Below are 21,273 nucleotides of genomic sequence, written 5' to 3' on the forward strand. Positions count from 1 at the left end.
AGCCATTGTAAAGAATAATGTAAAGGGGAGGAATAATATGACCATGATTACTCAAATCAGTAAGTAAACATATTGTCATATTCACAACAAGTATGAGCCAATGAGCAACAAAAACACTGTGTAGCTCTGCTAAGAGAGAAATACAATAATTGAACTTCTTGGCATTAGATGTATTGCTGTTGCAATGTTGGCATGTGATATATAAGGGAGCAGTCTGTGAAAATGTACAAATGAAATACTTTCAGACTAAGTCTGATACATGGCTTTCCATGGTAAGAACATGATTTAAAGTGTTGACAAAATTCTTTAGTTTGCTTTTTGCTGCCAAACAAGCCCCCTCTATGAGCAGTGATATCATAGAAGGAAAAGCATCTTTCTGACAACCATCTCTATTACCCAAGAGCAAAACTTTTGTCTTCCCAGAGTTGAGAATAAAGTATTCTACTTCTCAGGCATCCAGACAGCATTGTCATCCAAGCAACCTGGAAACACAGACTTAACTTGCAAAGTCCACAAGGGAAGAGATATGTAATTGTGTACCAGCATCATACATATATATTACTAAGTGTTTAGAAATTATCTCACCTGGGGGCCTCCATTTATGTTGAGTAAGGCAAGATAGACATTTGAGTCATGTGGCATTCCAAATCCTTCATAGCTGTAATGGAAAACTATTGTAATCCATAGAAGCCAAGGGGAAGAGTTCATAGTTGCTGTAGAAACTTTAACTAATTGCTCAAAGCAAGTAATTCAAAGTTTCCACTTAATGCTCATGCCAAACCAATACAGTAAAATAAAAAGTGATCTGAAAATAAATACCTTGCAGACTGTACAGGTTTACTTCGTGGTTTTTTTGAACAGACTCTGACATACTCCTTTTTGTTTGCATTTTCAATGAACTTCACATACACCCGCTTGTATTTCATTTTTGCATCCCCAAAATACCCAAGATACTGTGAAAAGCAAAACAAAAACATATAATTACACAGATTTTCCTATTAAAGTTATTTTGCTAAGCGAAGTTATTCTATTGATCATTTACACATGAAAATACTAAGACCATCTATTTGGGTACAAAAGCGATCTACTCTAAAACTGTTGTAATTTAGGAGGGAATTGCCGCTGGACTTTAAATATCCTTAAAATATAAATAAGACAATATAGTCACTGGGCTTGGTTTTCTCTTGCATCTGAGCTCTGCAAGGCACAGGGTGAGGGGCACCATCAGGGAGTGGGCTGGTCTGCGCTTACACTTGCATGGAAGAGCAACTGGGGGGATAGCCTACTTTATGCTGTCAATATATGGTCCATAAGGGGTCATACTCTAGCTGATCTTCAGAGTGGAGCTCCACTCCACCCTACCTCCTCTCTATCTCTTTGTGCCATGAACACTGCCAGGATGCAAGTATGGGAAAAGAGCACATGACCCAGCTCCACCAGCTTTATCCCAGCTGAGAACTCCTCCTCGCTGGGGGAATGCTAAACTGGGTAGTTGAGACCAGAATCTGGTTCCTTTGCATGACCTGCATGGCACAAAGAAACCAGAATGAAAATGAGAACTGGCCTTGAATATACGACAGCAATTCTTATTGTCGTTCTGCTAAATGTAGCAGAGGGACCCACTAACTATTCATTTCTAGCCCTAGAGTTAGGGAGATCTTTGCAGAAATGCTAGTACAGAAAGTAAACAGAAATGTCATGTTCCTTTAATGCTCCAGGGTGAGACATTTTCTTTTGTGCAAGCAGGGGCTCAACCAGAAGTCACTGTAGTTTTACAAGGAATCTTCATACTTACACTATTAGTAGCAGCAAACTCTCTCTGTCCATCTCGAATTTCAGGAACAAACTTTTGTAACAAAGCCTTTTGTACTTTCCAGATTGCTGGAGGCTCTTTTCCAGTTTGTAAAGCCATCTATAAGAACCAAAAATGTATTAGCTAAAAATTGTGCTTATTTTCCTTCCAAAATTTATTAATTTTTTTCTTTAGAGATAGACTGGATATAAATTCTCCAGATTACAAATACACCACTATTACGTGCTGATGGCACCAGGATATTAGCTACGAGGTATATTCAGTACAGTACCATCTATAGACTAAACCTCAAAATTTATTTCTTCAAGATCTTTGAAGCTGACCCAGCCAACTCCATCTATGGCAATCAAGCCACAAAAACCTGACAAATTTCATTTCAGCAATTTGTCATTTTTTTCAAAGTTTCTTTTATCATCATGCCTTTGGTAGTATGAAAATAATTTTTAAAAACAAAACCACCAAATAGCAGAAAAATGACTCCCCATAGTCCCTAGTGCTAGCTCTCTGTGACTGTAGAGTTCCCAAAGTACCTGACATTATGGCATGATACTTGCAGTTACGTGAAAACAAAAAGTTCAATAGTAACAAGTGAACTGGACGAAGATTACATTTGCAGTTCAACTTTTAGTTCAACAATTAGCTCAAACAGATTATCCTCTTAAAAACATTTCTTTCTGTCTTAAATATTGTAAACATATCTGTAAAAATTAACCGCCCAACCCCTAGAAATCCTTCTTTAAAATATTAATCGATAAAGATTCTCATATTTTAAGGCAAGTGTAGAAAAAACTTAAAAGTGTATTTTCAAATGGTTATGAGAAAAACCCTACAAGATTAGGATCCAACATTGCAAAGTTTTAAAACTATTTATTCCTTAACTTACCTGACACACCTAGCAAATTATTAACAGAACTTTTATTTTAAAATTTGAATTCAAAAGGGTCCATAGGAAGGCAAAGAATAAACATATCTAGGAACGATTTTTAAAGTGACATGCAAAAGTAATCATAAAATCTGTGAGCTAGAACAGTAGCAGAGGAGTGGACATGAGGAAGACAAAACAGAAGAAGAATTAGAAATGGAGAAAACAAATAAGGTTTCCTTAAACTCGGCAAACATTATGAAGAGTTGTAGTGGATCCACATAGAAGCCACTCCTTGTTAGAGGAGCGAACAAAGCCGCCACAAAAATAAAAAAAACCAAAAATCCGAAAACAAAAAACTAAGGGCACGTCTACACCAACAGTGCTGCAGCAGTACCGTGCAGCTGCGCTGCTGCAGCACATCTGGTGAAGACACTCTGTGCTGATGGAAGAGAGCTCTCCTGTTAGCATAAATAAAACCACCTCTGTGAGCGGCAGAAGCTATGTTGGTGGGAGAAGCTCTCCCACCAACATAGCGCTGTGCACATGAGTGCTTATGCCATTGTAACTTATGTCGCTCAGGGGGATGGTTTATTCACACCCCTGAGCGACATAAATTATGCTGACATAGGCTGTAGTGTAGACACAGCCTTAGACACATACTTCAACACCATACTCCTGAAAGCTAATCAAAGTCTTCAATAAGGATGTATTCTGGTGGGGTCAAGAATCCTTGAAAACTTTAGCTCTTTTGTAAAAGGTTAAAAGACATACACCAAATCTGGAAGACTCCTCCTGTATGTATGTCTACAGACAATGTTGAGATCTAATTGAGATTATCTGCTGCAGTTATTTACCTTTTTCATTTAACTAGTATGAATGCTTGACACATAATTAAAGTGATGCATATTCCCTCCCAAAAACTAGAACCACCAACTGTATGCCATCTTGGCAGCATCACAAATCTGTTGAGCAATGCAGTAGAATATTAAGCCTCTGCCCTTTGGTAGTTTGACTGTTGATGTCTGCTTCATGGTGTGTGTTGGTAATTACTCAAAACAAACATTTGGATTACCTTTAGCATATCTATATCTTCAATCTTCACTACAAATTCATCACGTTCTCTGTACATGCCCTCTCCTCCACTGTCCGTATTCTCCTCATCAGTACATCCTTCTATTGCAACAGCTGTCTGTATTTTTGCTAACTGGTCTGAAGTCAGACCATCCTGGTCAGCTATCTTTAGGAGTTCTGCTGAACTTGTTTTCTCCTGAACATTTACCACAGGAGCAGTAGTGTTTGGAGATTCCTGCTTTACAAGAGCAGCGGTGTTGGCAGTAGTAGCAACTGCCATTTTTTCAGTTTCTAAAGCAAAAAACAAGCAAGCATCAGTTATATGAATCATCAAGGATCAGCAACATAAGAAGGAAATTAAGTTTATTTTATTTACTTTCCCAGACAATACATACAAAAAGCACCCATTCACAAATTAAAATAGCAAAATTAACTAGCCCTAAGTTAAACCTATATCTAAAAAACTTAAAATAATTAGTATTAAGTCTGTATGTTTGCATGAAACTGATTTTGTTATAGCTATAGCACATAGGCATTATGGTGATAACGTGCCTTAGAACACATTATTACAGAGAGGACCAACAGGAAAACACTGTTTTGCTCTGTGGAACAAAGCAAATGGCAGACTCTAACAGATTACTATTTTGGATCTTGTTGGCCTCCCCTCTGCTGATATGCAAACTACATCTTCATCATTTTCATCAAATAAAGAAAAAGGAAAGTGGCTGTCATGTATAACACAAAACCTAAATCAAATATGAAAAAGTATTTTCTCAGTGGCGCTTCTGGGGCACTCTCATTTTGCATCTTCTAATAAATTAACTAGTGGTTTCAGGTTATATTTTAACACTCCTAACAATTTTATAATACAATTTAACACAAAGTAGTGCTTTGCAATGAGAATTAATGGTACAAAGTGAAAAAATGAAAAGCACTCCACTTCTGTATGCCACACTTAGTCGTGGAAATTCCCAATTCCCCAAATGATTATTATTCCCTTTCCCCATCCACAAAGAAGACCTCTTTTAGGTATTGTATTACCATCTGCCTTCAAGACATACTTGCTTCAGCGCTGGCTTGCTAATCTAACTAAACAATGCAAGCCACAATTTAATTGCTAATATCACACTTAGTGAACTAGCATCAAAGGTTGGGACATATCCTTTAAAAACACAAACAATAAAAGTATCATTTCACGTGATAAATTTCAAACAATGAGATACGGGAAAAAGAATATTCTATATAAATCATCATTATAAAATAATCCAAAAACAAGTTAACTGGATATTTAAATTATTGCATCTCTATTACAAAAATGCATTATCTGGAAACAGGAAGAGTCATTAAAAAATCACTATTGCCAAATTTGAATAATGTATATGAAAAGAAGTTACAGTGCATGCAGAATAAAATATTTCATGTCACATGACTGCAAGTATGGTAAATGCATTGGTCCAGTGAAAGCTGCAACATTTTTATTTAACATAAAAGTTGGTATACAGTTATTTTCCAAGTACATCTAGAAGTTTCCCAAGAGCAGTAAAGTATGTATGAGGTACCCTAGTGTTACCATGGTAGAAAGGTCTATATATTAGTTTGAATATTTTTACATTTTATATTGTTGAGTCTAAAAAATAAACAGATGTATAATTGCACATGTATAAGGAAATCAGTACTGATTCTGCATGACCAGCATGTTCACCTACTTTTCTCAGAATAATGTTCTCAATGCTCAACAAAAGGGAAATTCCTTTTGTACATATGCTCTGTAAAAAGTTCTTAAATGCAATTATTTGATTTAAAAAGATGTTCACATTGTCTCTGGTTAGAAGTATTAACTGGGAGACTGTCCACACTGCTTTAACATTCAGAAAAAATACCAGTTATTTAAATATCTTAAAAATTCAGAATTTTCCACTGAGAGAAATGGACGAAACTTTATTTTAAGACGTTTCCTTCTTCTGCTCAAAAATAGAAGTTATAAACGAATCATTTTAATTAAATATACTCACAAAAGCAAACATGTCAGTTATTCAATCAAAATTGTTTCCTTTGTACTAAATACACTGTAAAATAAATCCTTTTGTATCAGCTTATTATGCCAAATTATTATTTTTTAATTTAAAAATATACTTTTGGGTCACATTAGCTACAGCAAATCAGTTTACACTTATTTCATTTCAGTAAAAACATCCAGAAATTATCCACAGTGAAAGAATTAAAATAAAATCTTATTTATATTGGCCCTCGTCAGAGTTTGTTCATTCACATGTAAATTTGCACATGGAAATGTTTTTACTAAGTACATATATACATCTTCAACAAGATTACTTTTGATAAATACGAACAGTGGAGCAGACAGCTTTAAAATCGTAAAGTAATTTTTCCAATGGCTGGAAGAGGAAGATGGATGATATTTGTAACAGAGTCTCTCTGGAGTGTCAACTTTGCTGGCTGGGGGCCCCTTGCCACACAGAGTTACCACCACAAGGTCAGGCCAGTCCAGGTTCTAGCCCCTTAGAGTATGTCTACACAGCAAAGAAAAATCCATGGCTGGCCCATGCCAGTCGATTTGGGCTCAAGAGGCTTGGACTACAGGGCTGTTTCATTGCTGTGTTGACTTCTGGGCTAGGACCCTGCAGGGTATTAGGGTCCCAGAGCTCCCGAGCCCAGAAGCCTACCCAGCAACGAAACAGCCCCTCAGCCTGAGCCCTGCAAGACCGAGTAGGTTGACACAAGCCAGTAGCAGGTTTTTCTTTGTTGTGTAGACATACCCTTAGTCCTTGCAGTGGGCCGCACCCTTGTAGTACTGCTTACTTTGTGATGGGTGGGGCAAAGCAAAAGTTCAAACTCAGAAAAGAACAAGCCCCTCCTGGGGTCAACAGAAGGTGAAAAGGTCAGCAACCCCACCTTACTTCAGGAGTGCCTGGGTAGCAGCTTTACTGGAGTTCTTACGGCCAGATAGCTGAGTCAGTCTCCTCGTAGTACGCTTGCCCCTGGAGTTTGCTGGACTCCTCGCAGAGCTGGCAGGATCTCTCGCATGGGGGGTTCTTTCTGCTGCTTCAGGACCACTCCAGCCGTTTCCTTCTCAGTGCTTCCCCCTGGCTGACAGCAGTTTCCTCCTTTTAAAGCCCTCCTCCCTACCATGCATGATTGGCAGGGCTGAAGGGGAGGGGCTACCTTTGTACACACTGCCTCCCTAGTCCCTTTGCTGTCAGTGCGGGATTTATACACCCTACCATAGTATTACACAGCAAAAGAGACAAATATTTCACAGCTGGGGAGAAGGAAAGAAGTACAGCTCAAAGTTTCTTTGGCACTTTGGAGGATAGAGCTGAAATTCAGAGGGATCTGACTGGAGAACGGGGCGATAAACAACAAAATGAAATTCAACAAAGACAAACATAAGGTGCTACACTTAGGGGAAAAAACCAAATGCACAAATACAGAATGGGGGATAACTGGCTTGGCAGCAGCACTGCTGAAAAGGATCTGAGAGTTGTGGTGGGTGACAACCTCAACATGGATGCCTCAGCAATGAAATGCTGTCGCAAAAAAAACCCAAATGTAATTTTAGGTTGCATTAACAGAGGCATAGCCTGTAAGTCATGGGAGTTGAAAGTATCGCTTTACTCGGTGCTGATTAGGCCTCAGCTGGAGTACTGTGTCTAATTTTGGTCACCAATGTATAGGAAGGATGTAGAGAAATTGGAAAGGATCCAGAGGCAAGCAACAAAGATGATCAAAAGAATAGAATGCAAGCCATATAAGCAATGCTGAAGAAACTGGGTATGTTTACTTTGGAAAAGAGAAGATTAAGGCAGGGAAACATGAGAGTTGTCTTCAAATACTTGAAAGGCTGCCATAAAAAAGATGGAGAAAAGTTTTTCTCTCTTGCCACAGAGGGCAGGAAAAGAAGCAATGGGTTTAAACTACAGGATACCAGATTTAGATTAACTCTCAGGAAAAACTACCTAGCTATAAGAACAGTAGGACAATGGAACAGACTGCCTAGGGAGGTTGTGGAAGCTCCTTCACTGGAGATTTTCAAAAGGAGGTTGTCTAGCCACCTGTCTTGGATGGTCTAGACACAAAAAATCCTGCATTTTGGCAGTGGGTGAGATTAGATGGCCCTTGCAGTCCCTTCTGACCTATGATTCTATGACTCCCAAGACTAGCTATATGAGATTCCTCAGAGATGCCACATGCAGGCAGAGGTACCTTCCAAATACACTATATTTGAGATATGAAGGTAGCTTGTGTGAACAGCAACAAAAAATTTATTGAACTTAACATATATATGGAAATCCTGGCCCATATGCTTCTAGGAAGCACTCCTGTTAACACAGGGATCTTTATGGATACATGTTTAGCATGGAGCTCAAGGACAACACCTATTCTAATTCTGTGCACTTAAAAGTATCAATACCTTCCTATACAAAGCAATGATCAAACATGCTCTAAGCATGTTCTATGTATAAAAAGTTGTGATAAGAGACAAAGTGGCACTGAACTCTACGTGTCAAAATTGTTTCTGAGATGCATACATTTTTAGTGATAACTAGGTCTCTTAAGCAGTATCCAGTAATTTACAAACTTCATGGATCCACCATTTCCCCTAGTCCCCAAAGATTCATGGACTGGACATTCTTTTGGGAAAGGAGGTCTGGATAAGGTTCCTCTGAATAATAAATGTCTCTTCTCTTGACTTGGCTAGAGATACTGCTGTAAGATTACTTGAGGCATTCTTTTCCCTAAGGTCTGTGAGCCAGCTATAGTTGCCACCACACCCATGGACTGGCCTGAAAGTTCCACAAATTTGTCTCTGGAGAGCCACAATTGTAGTTGAATGTAAAGTATGTGGCAGCATTAAATCTCGTTTAATATGCATGAAATATTAAAGGGCAGAAGAAACAAACTGGACAAGCATTCAAAAAGATTGCTTTCAGGAAATCAAAAGGAGCTGGAACCGCTAAAGTAACCGGGTACTCTATGTTGTTAGCCCTTAAAGCATTTGGGCAAATGCTGATGAAGCTGTGCCTGCTGAGGCAGACTCTGACCTCTGTTGGTAGAATCTGCCCTTTTTGCTTCTTGGAATCTGATGAGTTCTTCATTGTGAACTTCTGCCCAAATGTTGCTTGGAAACCCTGTGACTGACATTTGAAGGTGAAAGTGTGTTTCTCTCCAGATGCTGCATAGAGACCCTGAGATCTGAAAGTGACCATGAAGTCTAAGATGTGCAATGTCTTGCCACTGAACTAATTAGGCCCCTAAAAAGGGCAGATCTAGACTTCCCTTGGAAAGTCAGAGAAATTTAGTCTCAAAGACCGGCATATAGTGGCTGCAGTCTTTGCCAAAACATTAGCAGCATCACAGTCTGCAGGGCTGGTCCAGCACTTGTCAAATCCAAGTTACCATGGTTTTCGCCTCCTACTTATCAACTTTGTCACAAAAACATAAAACTATTTTAAAATGTAGATACGAAAAAACCCATAGTTTGCTGAAAATACTTCCAGAGGAAGCACCAGTAATTAAAATATATGATTGTTGACAAGAACTCTCTAATGTATAGAATAGACACATCAATATTTAGCAGAGGAACCATATATAAAATATAAATAGTGCCATCAGTACCACCCAAGTTGCACTAGGTAGGACATTTACCTTCATAAGTTCCATTTCTCTAAAGTTATCTACTTTGTGCTTAATAGTACAAAGTCTGGACTCCCCCTATTGAGAAAGTACCAATAAAACACATCCTCCGCTTGCCAGTGTAAAAAGAAATGTTTTTAAGATTACTTTTTGTTTTATGTAATTCAATCATCGCTGAAAGAACATACACAGTTCCACCAAGGAAAAAACAATCTTTTCTGGAAGTAACTCAATTATATCATCATGATTAAATTTCTTTAAAGACACTGTTGCATTTTTACAATCTTTACTGTCCATGTGATGGAACATTTGGTACTAGACTGTTGATTTTACAGACAAAACCTTATCTACCATTTTGAGTTAGAAAATAATAGAGTTGACATCTGTTTACTAAAATAAAAGTTTCTCCATTCCATGACAAAATCATCTTTTAAACTGAAAAAGAAATATTTAAGGATATATTTTCAAAACAAAGTGCAAGGATTTAGCCACATAACTTCCACTATTGTGGAAAACACTAATTTAGTTAAATCTCAGTTCAATAATTTGAATATTACTCCTAAATTTTAGTGTGACCTAACAAAGGTCTTTTGAAAGATATGGTTTATCTAAAACTAAAGATATCTAACATTAAAAATTAAAGTATATGCAAAATCTACAGAATTATGTCTTTGAAAGTAAACAACTATTTTACCTGATTTGTTCTTTTTGTCGGCAGTATCATCCAAAGCTGATAATGCTGTAGAGATGCTCTTCTGAAGATCATGGTTACCCCCTACAGAATCATCTTCATCAGAAGAAAACGAAGGCAATGTTTCCAAATTTTTCTTAAGTTCATCATCAACTTTTTTGGTTGGACTTTCACAGCCACCCTCAACAGGCAAAGGAGCTGCTGCTGGCTGTGGCTTTGAAGGTGGCTGGGGACCCGGGGCACGGACTATCTGGGTAACTGGCCGCCTCGTCCTGTTAGGCATTCGTACAGCAGGTGCTGAGAACTGTTGTCTGGGCCCAGATTTTAGAAAGTCTAAAAAAGACGCAAGGAACCCTGTTTTGACTTCTGGTTGCTTTTCTTCCACTTCTTTAATTTTTTGCCTCATTCTTTCTTGATGCTGATAAATATCATAACTTTCAGAAACAGGAGAAGAATAAGGTAAACATATGTCAGTTCCTCTAATATTCTGACGTTTGCACTGTCCACTTCGTTTCAATTGTTTCTGGCTTGCACTGTCATCTTCTGTAGCATTTTTTATTTGGCTTTTTGCTTTACTTTTTTTCTTTTGAAGGTTCCCTTGACTTAAATCTTGGTTCTCTTCTTCAGTTTTGCTACCACTTACATCTCCTGGTTGTAGCACAGATATTGCTTGCAATGGACTTTTAATCTTGTTAACTACTACAATGCCATCATCACAACCCATATTAAAATCATTATCTGATGTAATGCTCTCTTCACTTAGACTCCGACCACTTGAAACAAATTCTGAGTCTCTAGCATTCAGTGTACCATCAATGGGAACATCATTGTCTTCTTCAGATTCATGACTAATGCTAGACTGTTTCTTAACTTTGCCAGAACCTTGTTCTTGCTCCTCCTGACTAGGTCCAAGGGCTGGAGAAGTCATTCTAGCTGATACGTTTTGATCAGAAGTCTCCATATGTTGATCAAGGATCATATGTTTTGATTGTATTGTAGACACTGTTGTAAGGTTTATAGTAACTTGGCTTCCATTTAGAGAAATATTATTTATGCTATGTGGTTTTCCAACTACAGTGGGTGAGGAGCTGAAACTAGGAGATATGTGTCGTACATCTATTGACTGGAACTGAGATTTGGAATCATCACCATTTTCAACAGATTGGATTTCTTCTTCATTAGATGTGGATTTGGCAAATTCTGATGGTGTGACCCCACATGCTGCTGCTGTTGCTGCTAAGATGTCATCCACATTAGACAATATATTCCTATCATCACTGAGAAGCATAGACTCTGGAAAACATATCGAACCAAGAGAAACAAACTGATTCTTTGATTCATGTTGATTTGGTTGAGTAAAATGGTCTTTTGATGTCATATGTTGCTGTAGTGGTTTTGAGGACTCAGAAATTTCCATTTTAATAACTTCTGCATTTTGAGGATGAAGCTGTTGCTGAGAATGACGCCCATTACTTTGAATAATGTGATTATCCATTTGAAGGAACTGATGTGCTACCTGCTGAGGACTCTGTATTCGTCGCACATGTGGAGATGCCTTTGCTTGTCCTAAGCCTGACTGCAGTATTGACTGCTGAAGAATTTGTAAGTCACAGGCAGATTCCAGAAGTACCTGTGCATTAGGCAAACATAGTTGATTGCCATGCCTCAAAGCATGAGCTTGAATCTGTGATGATGTGCTAATGACTTGGCCCTGCTGTTCTTGGGCCTTAGTTTCATGTACCTTATGCATAAGAGAATGCTGCTGGTTTAGTTCTTTAGCATTTACACTTATTTGTGTTGTCTGCATTAAATTAGCTGCCTTTTTAATATCATGGCTTATTACATTAGTGATATGGCCAATCTGTTGAGTAAGCTGTGCCACAGAACCAACCATCCTCTCATCTTTTTTTGACCCTTGGAGAGTAAGCCCAACAACTTGATCTTCAAGACGAGAATTACTTCTGATTACACTTTGAGAATATCTGTCATCTGCCTTTGAGACCCTATAGGCAGCATCCTGAGCATTAATTTCACTATCAGTTAGCCTTTGGGTAGAGGATTCAAGAGAAGCTTGCTGTTGCAATGCCTGTAAATCTTGCACTGACAATTCATCTTCCTGTTTTGATGAAGCATACAAGTTAGAGTCAGATTTCCTTTTAACATATATTTTTGTATCTGAGGAAGGTCTATTGTTCTGCAGTGTTTGTGAATGAGCTGGGGATGCAAAAGTAGGAGACTGAACAGCTGTCAAAAACTTTTGAGACTGTGGAGAAGATGATTCTTGGGTCTGAGAATTCTGAGAAGAATGTAGAGAAATATAGTTCTGGTTTGGGCTTGAGGCTGACAAATTTTGAACACGAGATGAGGAAGAAAATGGAAGAGAAGGTGAAGTTAATGTTAAAGATTGCCCTGAAGTATAACTTTCTGAAGGACTAACAGCTGACAAAACTTGTGATTGAGATGAATAATTAACCTGTGATTGGTTAACGGGAGATAAACCCTGAGAGTGATTAGAAGAATAACTCTGAGATTGGCTAACTGAAGAAAGATCCCTTGTTTGACCAGAGTAGTTCTCATTTGGAACTGAAGTTAATACCTGTTGATCTGCAGAGTAACTTAGTGTTGTCTGACTATCAGAAGTTATAGTTTGCGATTGCCCAGAAAAAGTCAGCGTTTTATATAATGAGGGCAGCTTCTCAACCTTGCTAGATGAGAAAACTTGTGAATGACTGACAGATGGCATATTCTGTGACTGTGTGGAAACATAGTTTTGGGATTGGCTGACTGACAACAGACTTGGTAGCTGTGCTGTAGAATAGATTTGTGCTTGACCTGCTATTACAGAACTCTGGTTTTGTGCAGTTTTGGAATAGCTTTGTGTCTGCACAGGAGAGGCTACATTTTGAGGTTTGGGGGTCTTTGTTGACCTTGATAGCTGCTTTGTAGAACAGTTTTTTGCTTTTACTGTAGAAGTAGATGGGAAACCAGGTGACGGAATTGAAGATGTATAAGACTGAGCAAGTTCCACTGAGACTTGAGAGGTCTTCTGTTGTGATCCTCCATTGCTCACCTGAGTAGCATCTCCAACTGGACTGCAGGACAGTGCTGACTGCCTGGATGTATCCTGAAAATTAACTCCACTGGTACTTGATAAATAACTGTGTAGGGAATGCTGTGAACCAGTCAGTTGTACCTGAACAGACTGTGTACTTGAAGGCCGCTGATGGTGTTTAATAACACTACATTCTCGCTGAAGTGCTCTATCAATGGAGGCAGTGGAACCAGAAAAGAGAGATGTGCTATATGCCTGAGAAGCCTGCTGAGCTCCTCCAAGTGTTGAAGGCAACAAACTAAACTGAGGTTGCAAGAGATGGGGTGCAGACTCTTGAGCAGAACGGTACGTTGATGACTGAGGTGGTATGCTGGTACTTAAAACAGAGCTGCCTAGGCGTTCAAATGTCAAAGCAGTTGGAACTGTGCCTTGTGATGTCTTGATTTGCAATAAAGGGTCATGAGCAGTTAAAAGACCATTTGATGTAGCACTGAATGTTGCATCTTGAAGTGTGAGAGATGGAGTAGTAGCAAAGTTTCTACTGCTGAAAGAGTTGGGATGCTGATAAGCTGATAAAGCAGATGTTGGTGGAAACGTTCCAGAGGTTGGCAATGCTCCAGTAACAAATAGTTCTGTTGCTGCTGAGGAATGCATACCTGGGGAGGGGGGGGGAAAAAAAAAGTGTAAGAAAACTTTATAAGTAATAATATTTTGTACTTCCATTTTATTCTACAATCTCAAAGCCCTTTACAAGCGTAACTTCAGACTCAACACTGCTGTGACGGAAAGAAGTAGTGTTACTCTTAGATTTAAGCAAAAATACATCACAAAATGTTTACTTGCACACCTATGAATATATAAGGACACATTTTCTGTGTCTATTTTTCAAACTGGGCCTCCATTTTTGCAGGTATAATGAACTCCACACTGCAGTTAATTGCGAAGAAAAAGCACAAACTGAAATTATGTACTATTGGTGCAAAATGTGCCACAAAAAAAGAGCCCTGTTTGAAACCTCAGACATCTTTATATTTATTTTTATCTATTTAGTTGTTTTGATTTTAATCTATATGAAACTCCACACATCCACAACTCTTAATATACATTTAAAATCATCATAGGAGTTAAAAAACATAAATCAAAGCAGTAGCACTTTTCTTACTCCTTCACTCCCACCCTAACACACCTCGTATAATCATTAGACAACTGAACACAACTGCTTAAGAAAGCTATAGAACACTTCTTTAAGTACAGTAATGTACAGATCTCATTAAGTGGTGGTCACTCACGAATACCTGGGCTACAAGGAACAAAATGCCTGTTACTGTGAATAAAATTTACATTGCACTCCTAAAAGATGAAATTTTATAAATCTATATCAAAACATTCATTGAATGGGAGTTTTGTCAACAGTTTTTACAACTTATTTTCTGAGAAACTGCATTTATTTTGCTGCATGTGTACTTTTAAAAGGAGGCTTTGCTCTGAGGGGGTGGGAAAGAAATGCATTTAGATTACATCTGTATGTATAAAATAGAATAAAAGCATCCATGACATCCACAATATGAGTATCAGGTCAAAAGGTCTGACATTCACTACTTGCAGCCTTGCTTTGCTGCACCATCCTTAGCTGATTAAAAAAAATATTTATCAATGGAATATAATGTCTGTATTACTTGAATTATAATATCAGAATTATTTATATTATCTTATTAGATGTAAGTCTAGATATAATCATATTATTTAATGATTTTTTGCATTTCTATAGCACTTCCCATCACAGGAGCTCAAAGAGCTTTACCAATAGTGGATATTAAGATTCACAGTGTCCTGGAGTAAGAAATTATTATGATCCCTATTTTAGAGATGGTGAACAGAAGCATTGAGTAGTTAAGTGATTTGCCCAAAGTCTTACAGGAATCTATGAAAAAGCTAGAGAACCTTGGTTCTATTCCTCACTTCCAATCCATATCCACAAGACTATCCTAATAATGAAAGTCCTTAAATAGATTTATATAATCTTACATTTAAAAATACAGGCAATTGGTCAATTAATCCCTGGAGCCCTACCCTGCTCCTATTGAAAGTTAAATGTAGTGCTCCTACTGACTTTCATGGGAACCAGACTGGGCATAGGGCAGTGATTCATATAGTTCAACTTTCAGTTCAGTGGCTAAGGGAAAAAACCAGCCTTTTAGCTTTGAACTACTATCTGAGAATAAGTAAAATCCTCACTAAGAAGGATTTCAGTTTTGACACAATAATTACCTCAGCAAATAAATTCCATTTAAAATAATTTAAAATATTTCAGTTGTTTCAAGTTTTTTAGTTGCAGCAGGGCACCATTACAGCTTAATCTCAAAACTGTTTAGACAGCACCAGCTGAGGCAGCTCAGGAGGGCATTTGGATGGCCTTTCAGTTCAACAGAAATTAAACCCTTATAATAAAAACAGAAGCATTTTAGCATCAGTTTAAAATTTGCAAGCTGTACAAATAAATATGCTATATACTATTTGTACATATATCTATATGGATGCAGTAAATAGAAATGTTAAGTAGCATTTAAACACCAATCAGATTCTCCCAAATGGAAATACTTATTGCCACAGAGACAGAAGGACTACTGTCTAAAAAAAACATGGTTACCTACCTTCTTCTTTGGGATGTGTTGCTCATGTCCATTCCAAGTACATGTGCCGCGTGCACAGTCATCAGAAGGTTTATTCCCTAGTGGTACCCGTCGGGTCGGCTGTGGAGCCCCCTGGAGTCAAGCCTTCCTGGCGGTGTATATAGGTCTCTGCCGACCCACTGCCTTTCAGTTCCTTCTTGCTGGATACTCTGACAGAGGGGAGGCAGGTGGGTCTTGGAATAGACAATAGCAGCACATCTCGAAAAACAATAGTTACGAGAAGGTAAGTAACTGTTTTTCTTCTTCAAGTGCTTGCTCATGTCGATTCCAAGTAGGTGACTCCCAAGCATTTCCTAGGAGGAAGGGTCGGAGTTCATGGAATTGCTGATTGATGCACTGCTCTGCTGAATGCTGCATCGTCCCTGGCATGCTAAGTAATGGCACAATAAGAGGTGAAAATGTGGATCGACGACCATGTTGCTGCCCTGCAGATCTCCTGGATCAGGACCTGGGCCAGGAATGCCGCCAAAGAGGCCTGAGCCCTTGTAGAATGTGCCAGTAGTGCTGGGGCAGGTATCTTTGCCAAATCATAACATTCCCGGATACAAGACGAGATCCATGACGAAATTCTTTGAGAAGACACTGGGAGGCCCTTCATCCTGTCAGCTACTGCAACGAACAACTGAATCAACTTATGAAACGGCTTTGGGTGCTCAATATAAAAGGCCAATGCTCACCGAATGTCCAAGGAGTGGAGTCTTTGCTCCCAACTGCTAGTGTGTGGCTTAGGGTAAAAGACTGGGAGAAAAATGTCCTGACTGGCATGAAATGGAGAGACAACCTTTGGAAGAAAGGCTGGGTGAGGCCTAAGCTGCACCTTGTCCTTATAAAATATGGTGTAAGGAGGGTCGGAAGTTAAGGCTTTAAGCTCGGACACTCTCCTAGTTAATGTTATTGTGACCAGGAATGCCACCTTCCATGACAGATAGAATAATGAACAAGTCAGTAGGGGCTTGAAGGGGAGCCCATTAGTCTTGAAAGAACAGGATTAAAGTCCCAAACCGGGACTGGCTGCCTAACTTGCAGGTATCATCTGTCAAGACCTTTAAGAAACCGACCGACCATCAGGTTGGAGAAGACTGATTGGCCAGCCACTCCTGGGTAGAATGCCGAAATGGCTGCTAGATCAACCCTTATTGATGATACTGACGGGCCCTGCTTCTTTAAGTGCAACAGATAGTCTAAGATGAGAGGTATCGGTGTCTGCAATGGAAGGGTACGGCCCTGCAAAACACCAGATCAAGAATCTCTTCCACTTGGCCAAGTAGGGTTTCCTACTGCCTGGTGGAGGGTTTCCTACTGCCAAGGAGAACCTCCCTAATGGGATCAGAGCACATTAGTTCTACTTGGTTTAACCAGGAAGTGTCCAAGCTGTAAAGTAGAGAGACTCGAGGCTGGAATTCTGGAGACGGTCGTGGTCTTGAGTGATCAGGTCTGGAAGCAAGGGCAATGAGATTGGGGTATCCACCGATAGCTCCAGAAGCATGGTATACCAGTGCTGGTGAGGCTAGGCTGGTGCTATCAGTATATGACCCTCTTCCTCCCTAGGTCTTCAGCAGAATCTTGTGGACGAGCGGGAAAGGCAGGAATGTGTACTGCAGGTGGTCTGTCTAAGCGAGGAGGAACACGTCCATGAGCTCAGGTTGTGATTCTGGAAGGAACAGAACTGCAGGCACCGACTATTGCTTTTTGTAGTGACCAGGTCGATCTGGGGAACTCACCACCTTTCGAAAATGCTATTCACCATGTCTGGGTGAATGGACCACTTGTGGTTGTGGAAGGCTCTTCTGAGATAGTCCGCCAGCTCATTCTGAGAACCCAGGAGATAGGATGTTTCCAGGTGAATTGAGTAGGCTATGCAGAAGTCCCACAGTGTGAGGGCTTCCTAACATAGGGGAGAGGAGCGAGCTCCGCCCTGCTTGTTTATATAAAACATTGTGGTTGTGTTATCCATCATCACCGCCACACATTTCCCTCGCAAGTGGGCCTGGAAGGTCTGGCATGCCAGGCGGACTGCTCTCAACTCCTTGACATTGACGAGAAGTGAGAGAGCTTGACTTGTGACCAAAGTCCCTGGGTCCTGAGCTCTCCCAGATGAGCTCCCCACCCCAACGCTGACACAGCTGTGACCAGGGACAGAAAGGGCTGTGGTTTGGCAAAGGAGACCCCTGCGCATACCGCCTGTGGGTTAAGCCACCACTGGAGAGACCAAAGAACTGGCAGTGGGAGTGTCGACCACCTTGTCCAGGCTGTTGCGCCCTGGCCGATAAGTTGATGCCAGCCAGGCCTGGAGAGGTCTGAGCCTCAGCCTTGCTTATTGTACCACGTATGTACAAGCTGCCGTATGTCCAAGGAGCTTTAAACAATTCCTCGCTGTGGTGGTGGGGTATTGCTTGAAGCCTTCTATGACGTCTTGCACTGTCTGAAAACGAATCTCTGGCAGGGAGCCTCCGGCCTGACCCAAATCCAACACTGCCCCAATGAACTCTACACTATGAGTAGGGGATAGAGTTGATTTGTGTACGTTCAGGAGGAGACCCAGCTTGTCGACGTGTTGCTGCACTTGCGCCCTGGAACAGCCCCTGACCAGCCAGTCATCAAGGTACAGGAAGACCTGCACCTGCCTTCTTCTCAGGAAGGCAGCTATGACTGCCGTGCACTTGGTAAAAACTCGAGAGGCTGCTGACAGGCCAAAGGGGAGGACTGTAAACTGGTAATGGTTATGGTTCACTACAAACCTGAGAAAGCATTTGTGGGCTGGAACTATTGATACATGGAAGTACGAGTCCTTTAGGTCGAGGATGGCGTATCAGTCTCTTGGATCCAGGGACAGGATGATGGCAGTTAAAGAGACCAGGCAGAACCTCAACTTCTTCATGAACCTGTTGAGGCCTTGCAGGTCAATGATGGGTCTGAGACCCCCTTTGGCTTTGGGGATTAGGAAATTTTGGGAGTAAAATCCCTTGCCCTTTAGCTCCTCAGGAACCTCCTCCACTGCTCCCGTGGTGAGGAGTGTCTGAACCTCCTGCATGAGGAGTTGCTTGTGAGAAGAGTCCCTGAAGAGGGACGGGGAAGGGACATGGGAGGGAGGGGAGGAGCAGAATTGGAGAAAATATCCCACTTCTATGGTGCAAAGGACCCAGCGATTTCAGGTTATCTGGGTCCAAGCATGACAGAAGTGGGACAGACGATTCAGAAAACAGGGTGAAGGATCCAGTGAGTGGAATGGTGCATCGCCCCGAGGCGCGCCATCAAAAGGCTTGCTTAGAGCCTGATGACTGCCTCACTGAGCCTTGGCCGCGCAGTAGATGGGGAGGCTTACGCCTACCATTCCTGCCCCACTTCTTGGAAAAGTCCTGCCTAGGCTGGGGAAGTGGTTGGGGCTTAAAGTGTTTCCGCTGGGTGCCAGGGGTATGCAGACCCAGCAATTTCAACGTTTCCCGTGAATCCTTTAGGCTATGGAGCTTGGAATCTGTCTGCTCAGAAAACAGCCCCATACTGTCAAAGGGCAAGTCTTGAATTGTTTGTTGGACCTCTGTGGGAAGGCCCGACACCTAGAGCCATAAGCTCCTCCTCATAGCTATGGTGGAGGACATGGTTCGTGTGGCAGAGTCTGCTGCATCCAGTGAGGCCTGTAAAGAGGTCTGCGCCAGGGACCCTGAGTGAGGACACCACAGAAGGGCCAAGCAGGACAGTGCCAGAGAACAGTGCCATGGGGAAGGCGAGCGGTGCCTCATCATTGCAGGCTTGCCACTAGACGGCGCAGTGCCTTGCGGTGCTGGAGGTCTATCTTGCCTGCCAGGGGACTGCGGTGCTGTCATGTCAATTAAGTCCCTGGCAGCCTCAAATGTGTCCAGGGTGGAAGGGAGCTCCTTCTTCTCCACCTGGCACTCTCTAGCAGGAGAATCTAACGGCACCGGACCCAACGGATCCCTTTGTGTGCCCGAAGTCAACGGTGCCGGTTCCTCCACGACCAGAGCCGGGTGCCCCTGCGCTGGACACACATCGCTGGCAGACCTGGCTGCTCTGACTGTGAGCGAGCACCCTCTATCCATCTTCTTGGGCCATTTATGCGGCACCAGTGAGTGGGAGGTGCTGTGTTGCCACCGTGGGCTTTGGCACTGGGGAGTGACAGTCCCAACGCTCTCTATACTTAGAGAAACTGCACCAAGGAAGGACTCTAACGGAGCCTGGAGCACTCTGCACGGAAATGCTCAGTGCCAGGTCCAGCTAGCCTGGAGCTGGCTGGGGATAGAGGGCTGCCTCCATAAGGAGTTGTTTGAGCCTGAAGTCCCTTTCTTTCTTTGTTCTCAGGTGGAACCCTTTGCAGATCTTGCAGTGTTCTGTTTCATGTGCCTCCCCCAGACACTTTAGGCAGGGATCATGGGGGTCACCCGTTAGCATGGGCTTGTGGCAAGTTGGGCACAGCAAGTTCAGCATGCCCCAAACCCCAAGAGGTGAGGGAATTTGGTTGAGGGGGAACCCCCCACTTCTATCTAACTAATTAACTACTAAAGACAAGCACTAACTAAAACTATTTACAGGATATTCAAAAGCCTGATCACTAGGGGAAACACTCGCCGAGGCAAGAGAGACACGCAGCTCCAACGACCATCACTGGCGATAAGAAGGAACTGAGGAAGTGTCGGGTCAGTAGGGACCTATATACACCGCCATGAAGGCGTGACTCCAGGGGGCTCCACAGCCAACCTGACGGGTACCGCTGGGGAAAAGCCTTCTGACGACTGTGCACGCAGTACGCACACATCTACCTGGAATCAACATGAGCAAGCACTCAAAGAAGCTGAATTACTAGAATATGCCAACTTTTTTTCATCTGTCAGACAGGGCGGTAACTATGAGTTCTTCCTGTCTGAAGTAGTATAAATAAATATTATTTTGATGCATAAACACTAGCATTTAAAACAACATTAAATGCAGCTGGACTTTTTTTTTTTTTTTTAAACTGGTCCTCACCTTCTATAAAATGAGGATAAGGGCACAATAATAGCCAATAACAATAATTTAAGAAAGGAACTCATTTATTTCTGTTTCAATTGTAGATGTATAAAGGTCCCTCATGGATCTGTTTTTAGTTCTTCCTTTTGACAGATTCAAGCCATTCCTACAGCTCTTACATCATTGGAGACATGCCAAGCCAGCCACACCAGCACCACCTCAGCAAAGCTGCTGTTTCTTAAAAGCAGAAGGCAGTAGCAGCAACCTTATTAGTTCAGGTTGCCTTTGCTGATGTGGCTGGCTCTATACCCTACTCATGATATGTGAACCTGCCTGAATAGCTATTCAGTTTTGACCTGTGAAAGCAAGAAAAAGGTCAGACTGGCTTCAGACAAAGCTGTCACATGCTCAGCACTTTTGAAAATCAAACCACTTAGTTGCCTAAACATGGATGTAGGACTCAAATTTAGGAGATACTCT

At 41.2% G+C, this 21,273-nt stretch overlaps 1 protein-coding gene across 4 annotated transcripts in view; it reads right to left on the reverse strand.

Moving 5' to 3' along the window:
- QSER1 (glutamine and serine rich 1) overlaps window positions 1-21,273 on the reverse strand; it is an 85,454-nt gene that overhangs the window by 25,507 nt on the left and 38,674 nt on the right. For all 4 annotated transcript variants that reach the window (XM_073347727.1, XM_073347730.1, XM_073347729.1 and 1 more), the window contains 4 exons: window positions 10,096-13,800; window positions 3,751-4,040; window positions 1,796-1,912; window positions 820-953 (listed from right to left, as the gene is read on the reverse strand). In XM_073347727.1, the coding sequence (XP_073203828.1) occupies window positions 820-953; window positions 1,796-1,912; window positions 3,751-4,040; window positions 10,096-13,800 (4,246 nt within the window). The remainder of the gene's footprint in view (window positions 1-819; window positions 954-1,795; window positions 1,913-3,750; window positions 4,041-10,095; window positions 13,801-21,273) is intronic.

The sequence above is a fragment of the Lepidochelys kempii genome, chromosome 6 (assembly GCF_965140265.1).
Source record: "Lepidochelys kempii isolate rLepKem1 chromosome 6, rLepKem1.hap2, whole genome shotgun sequence".
NCBI classification, from domain to species: Eukaryota; Metazoa; Chordata; order Testudines; family Cheloniidae; genus Lepidochelys; species Lepidochelys kempii.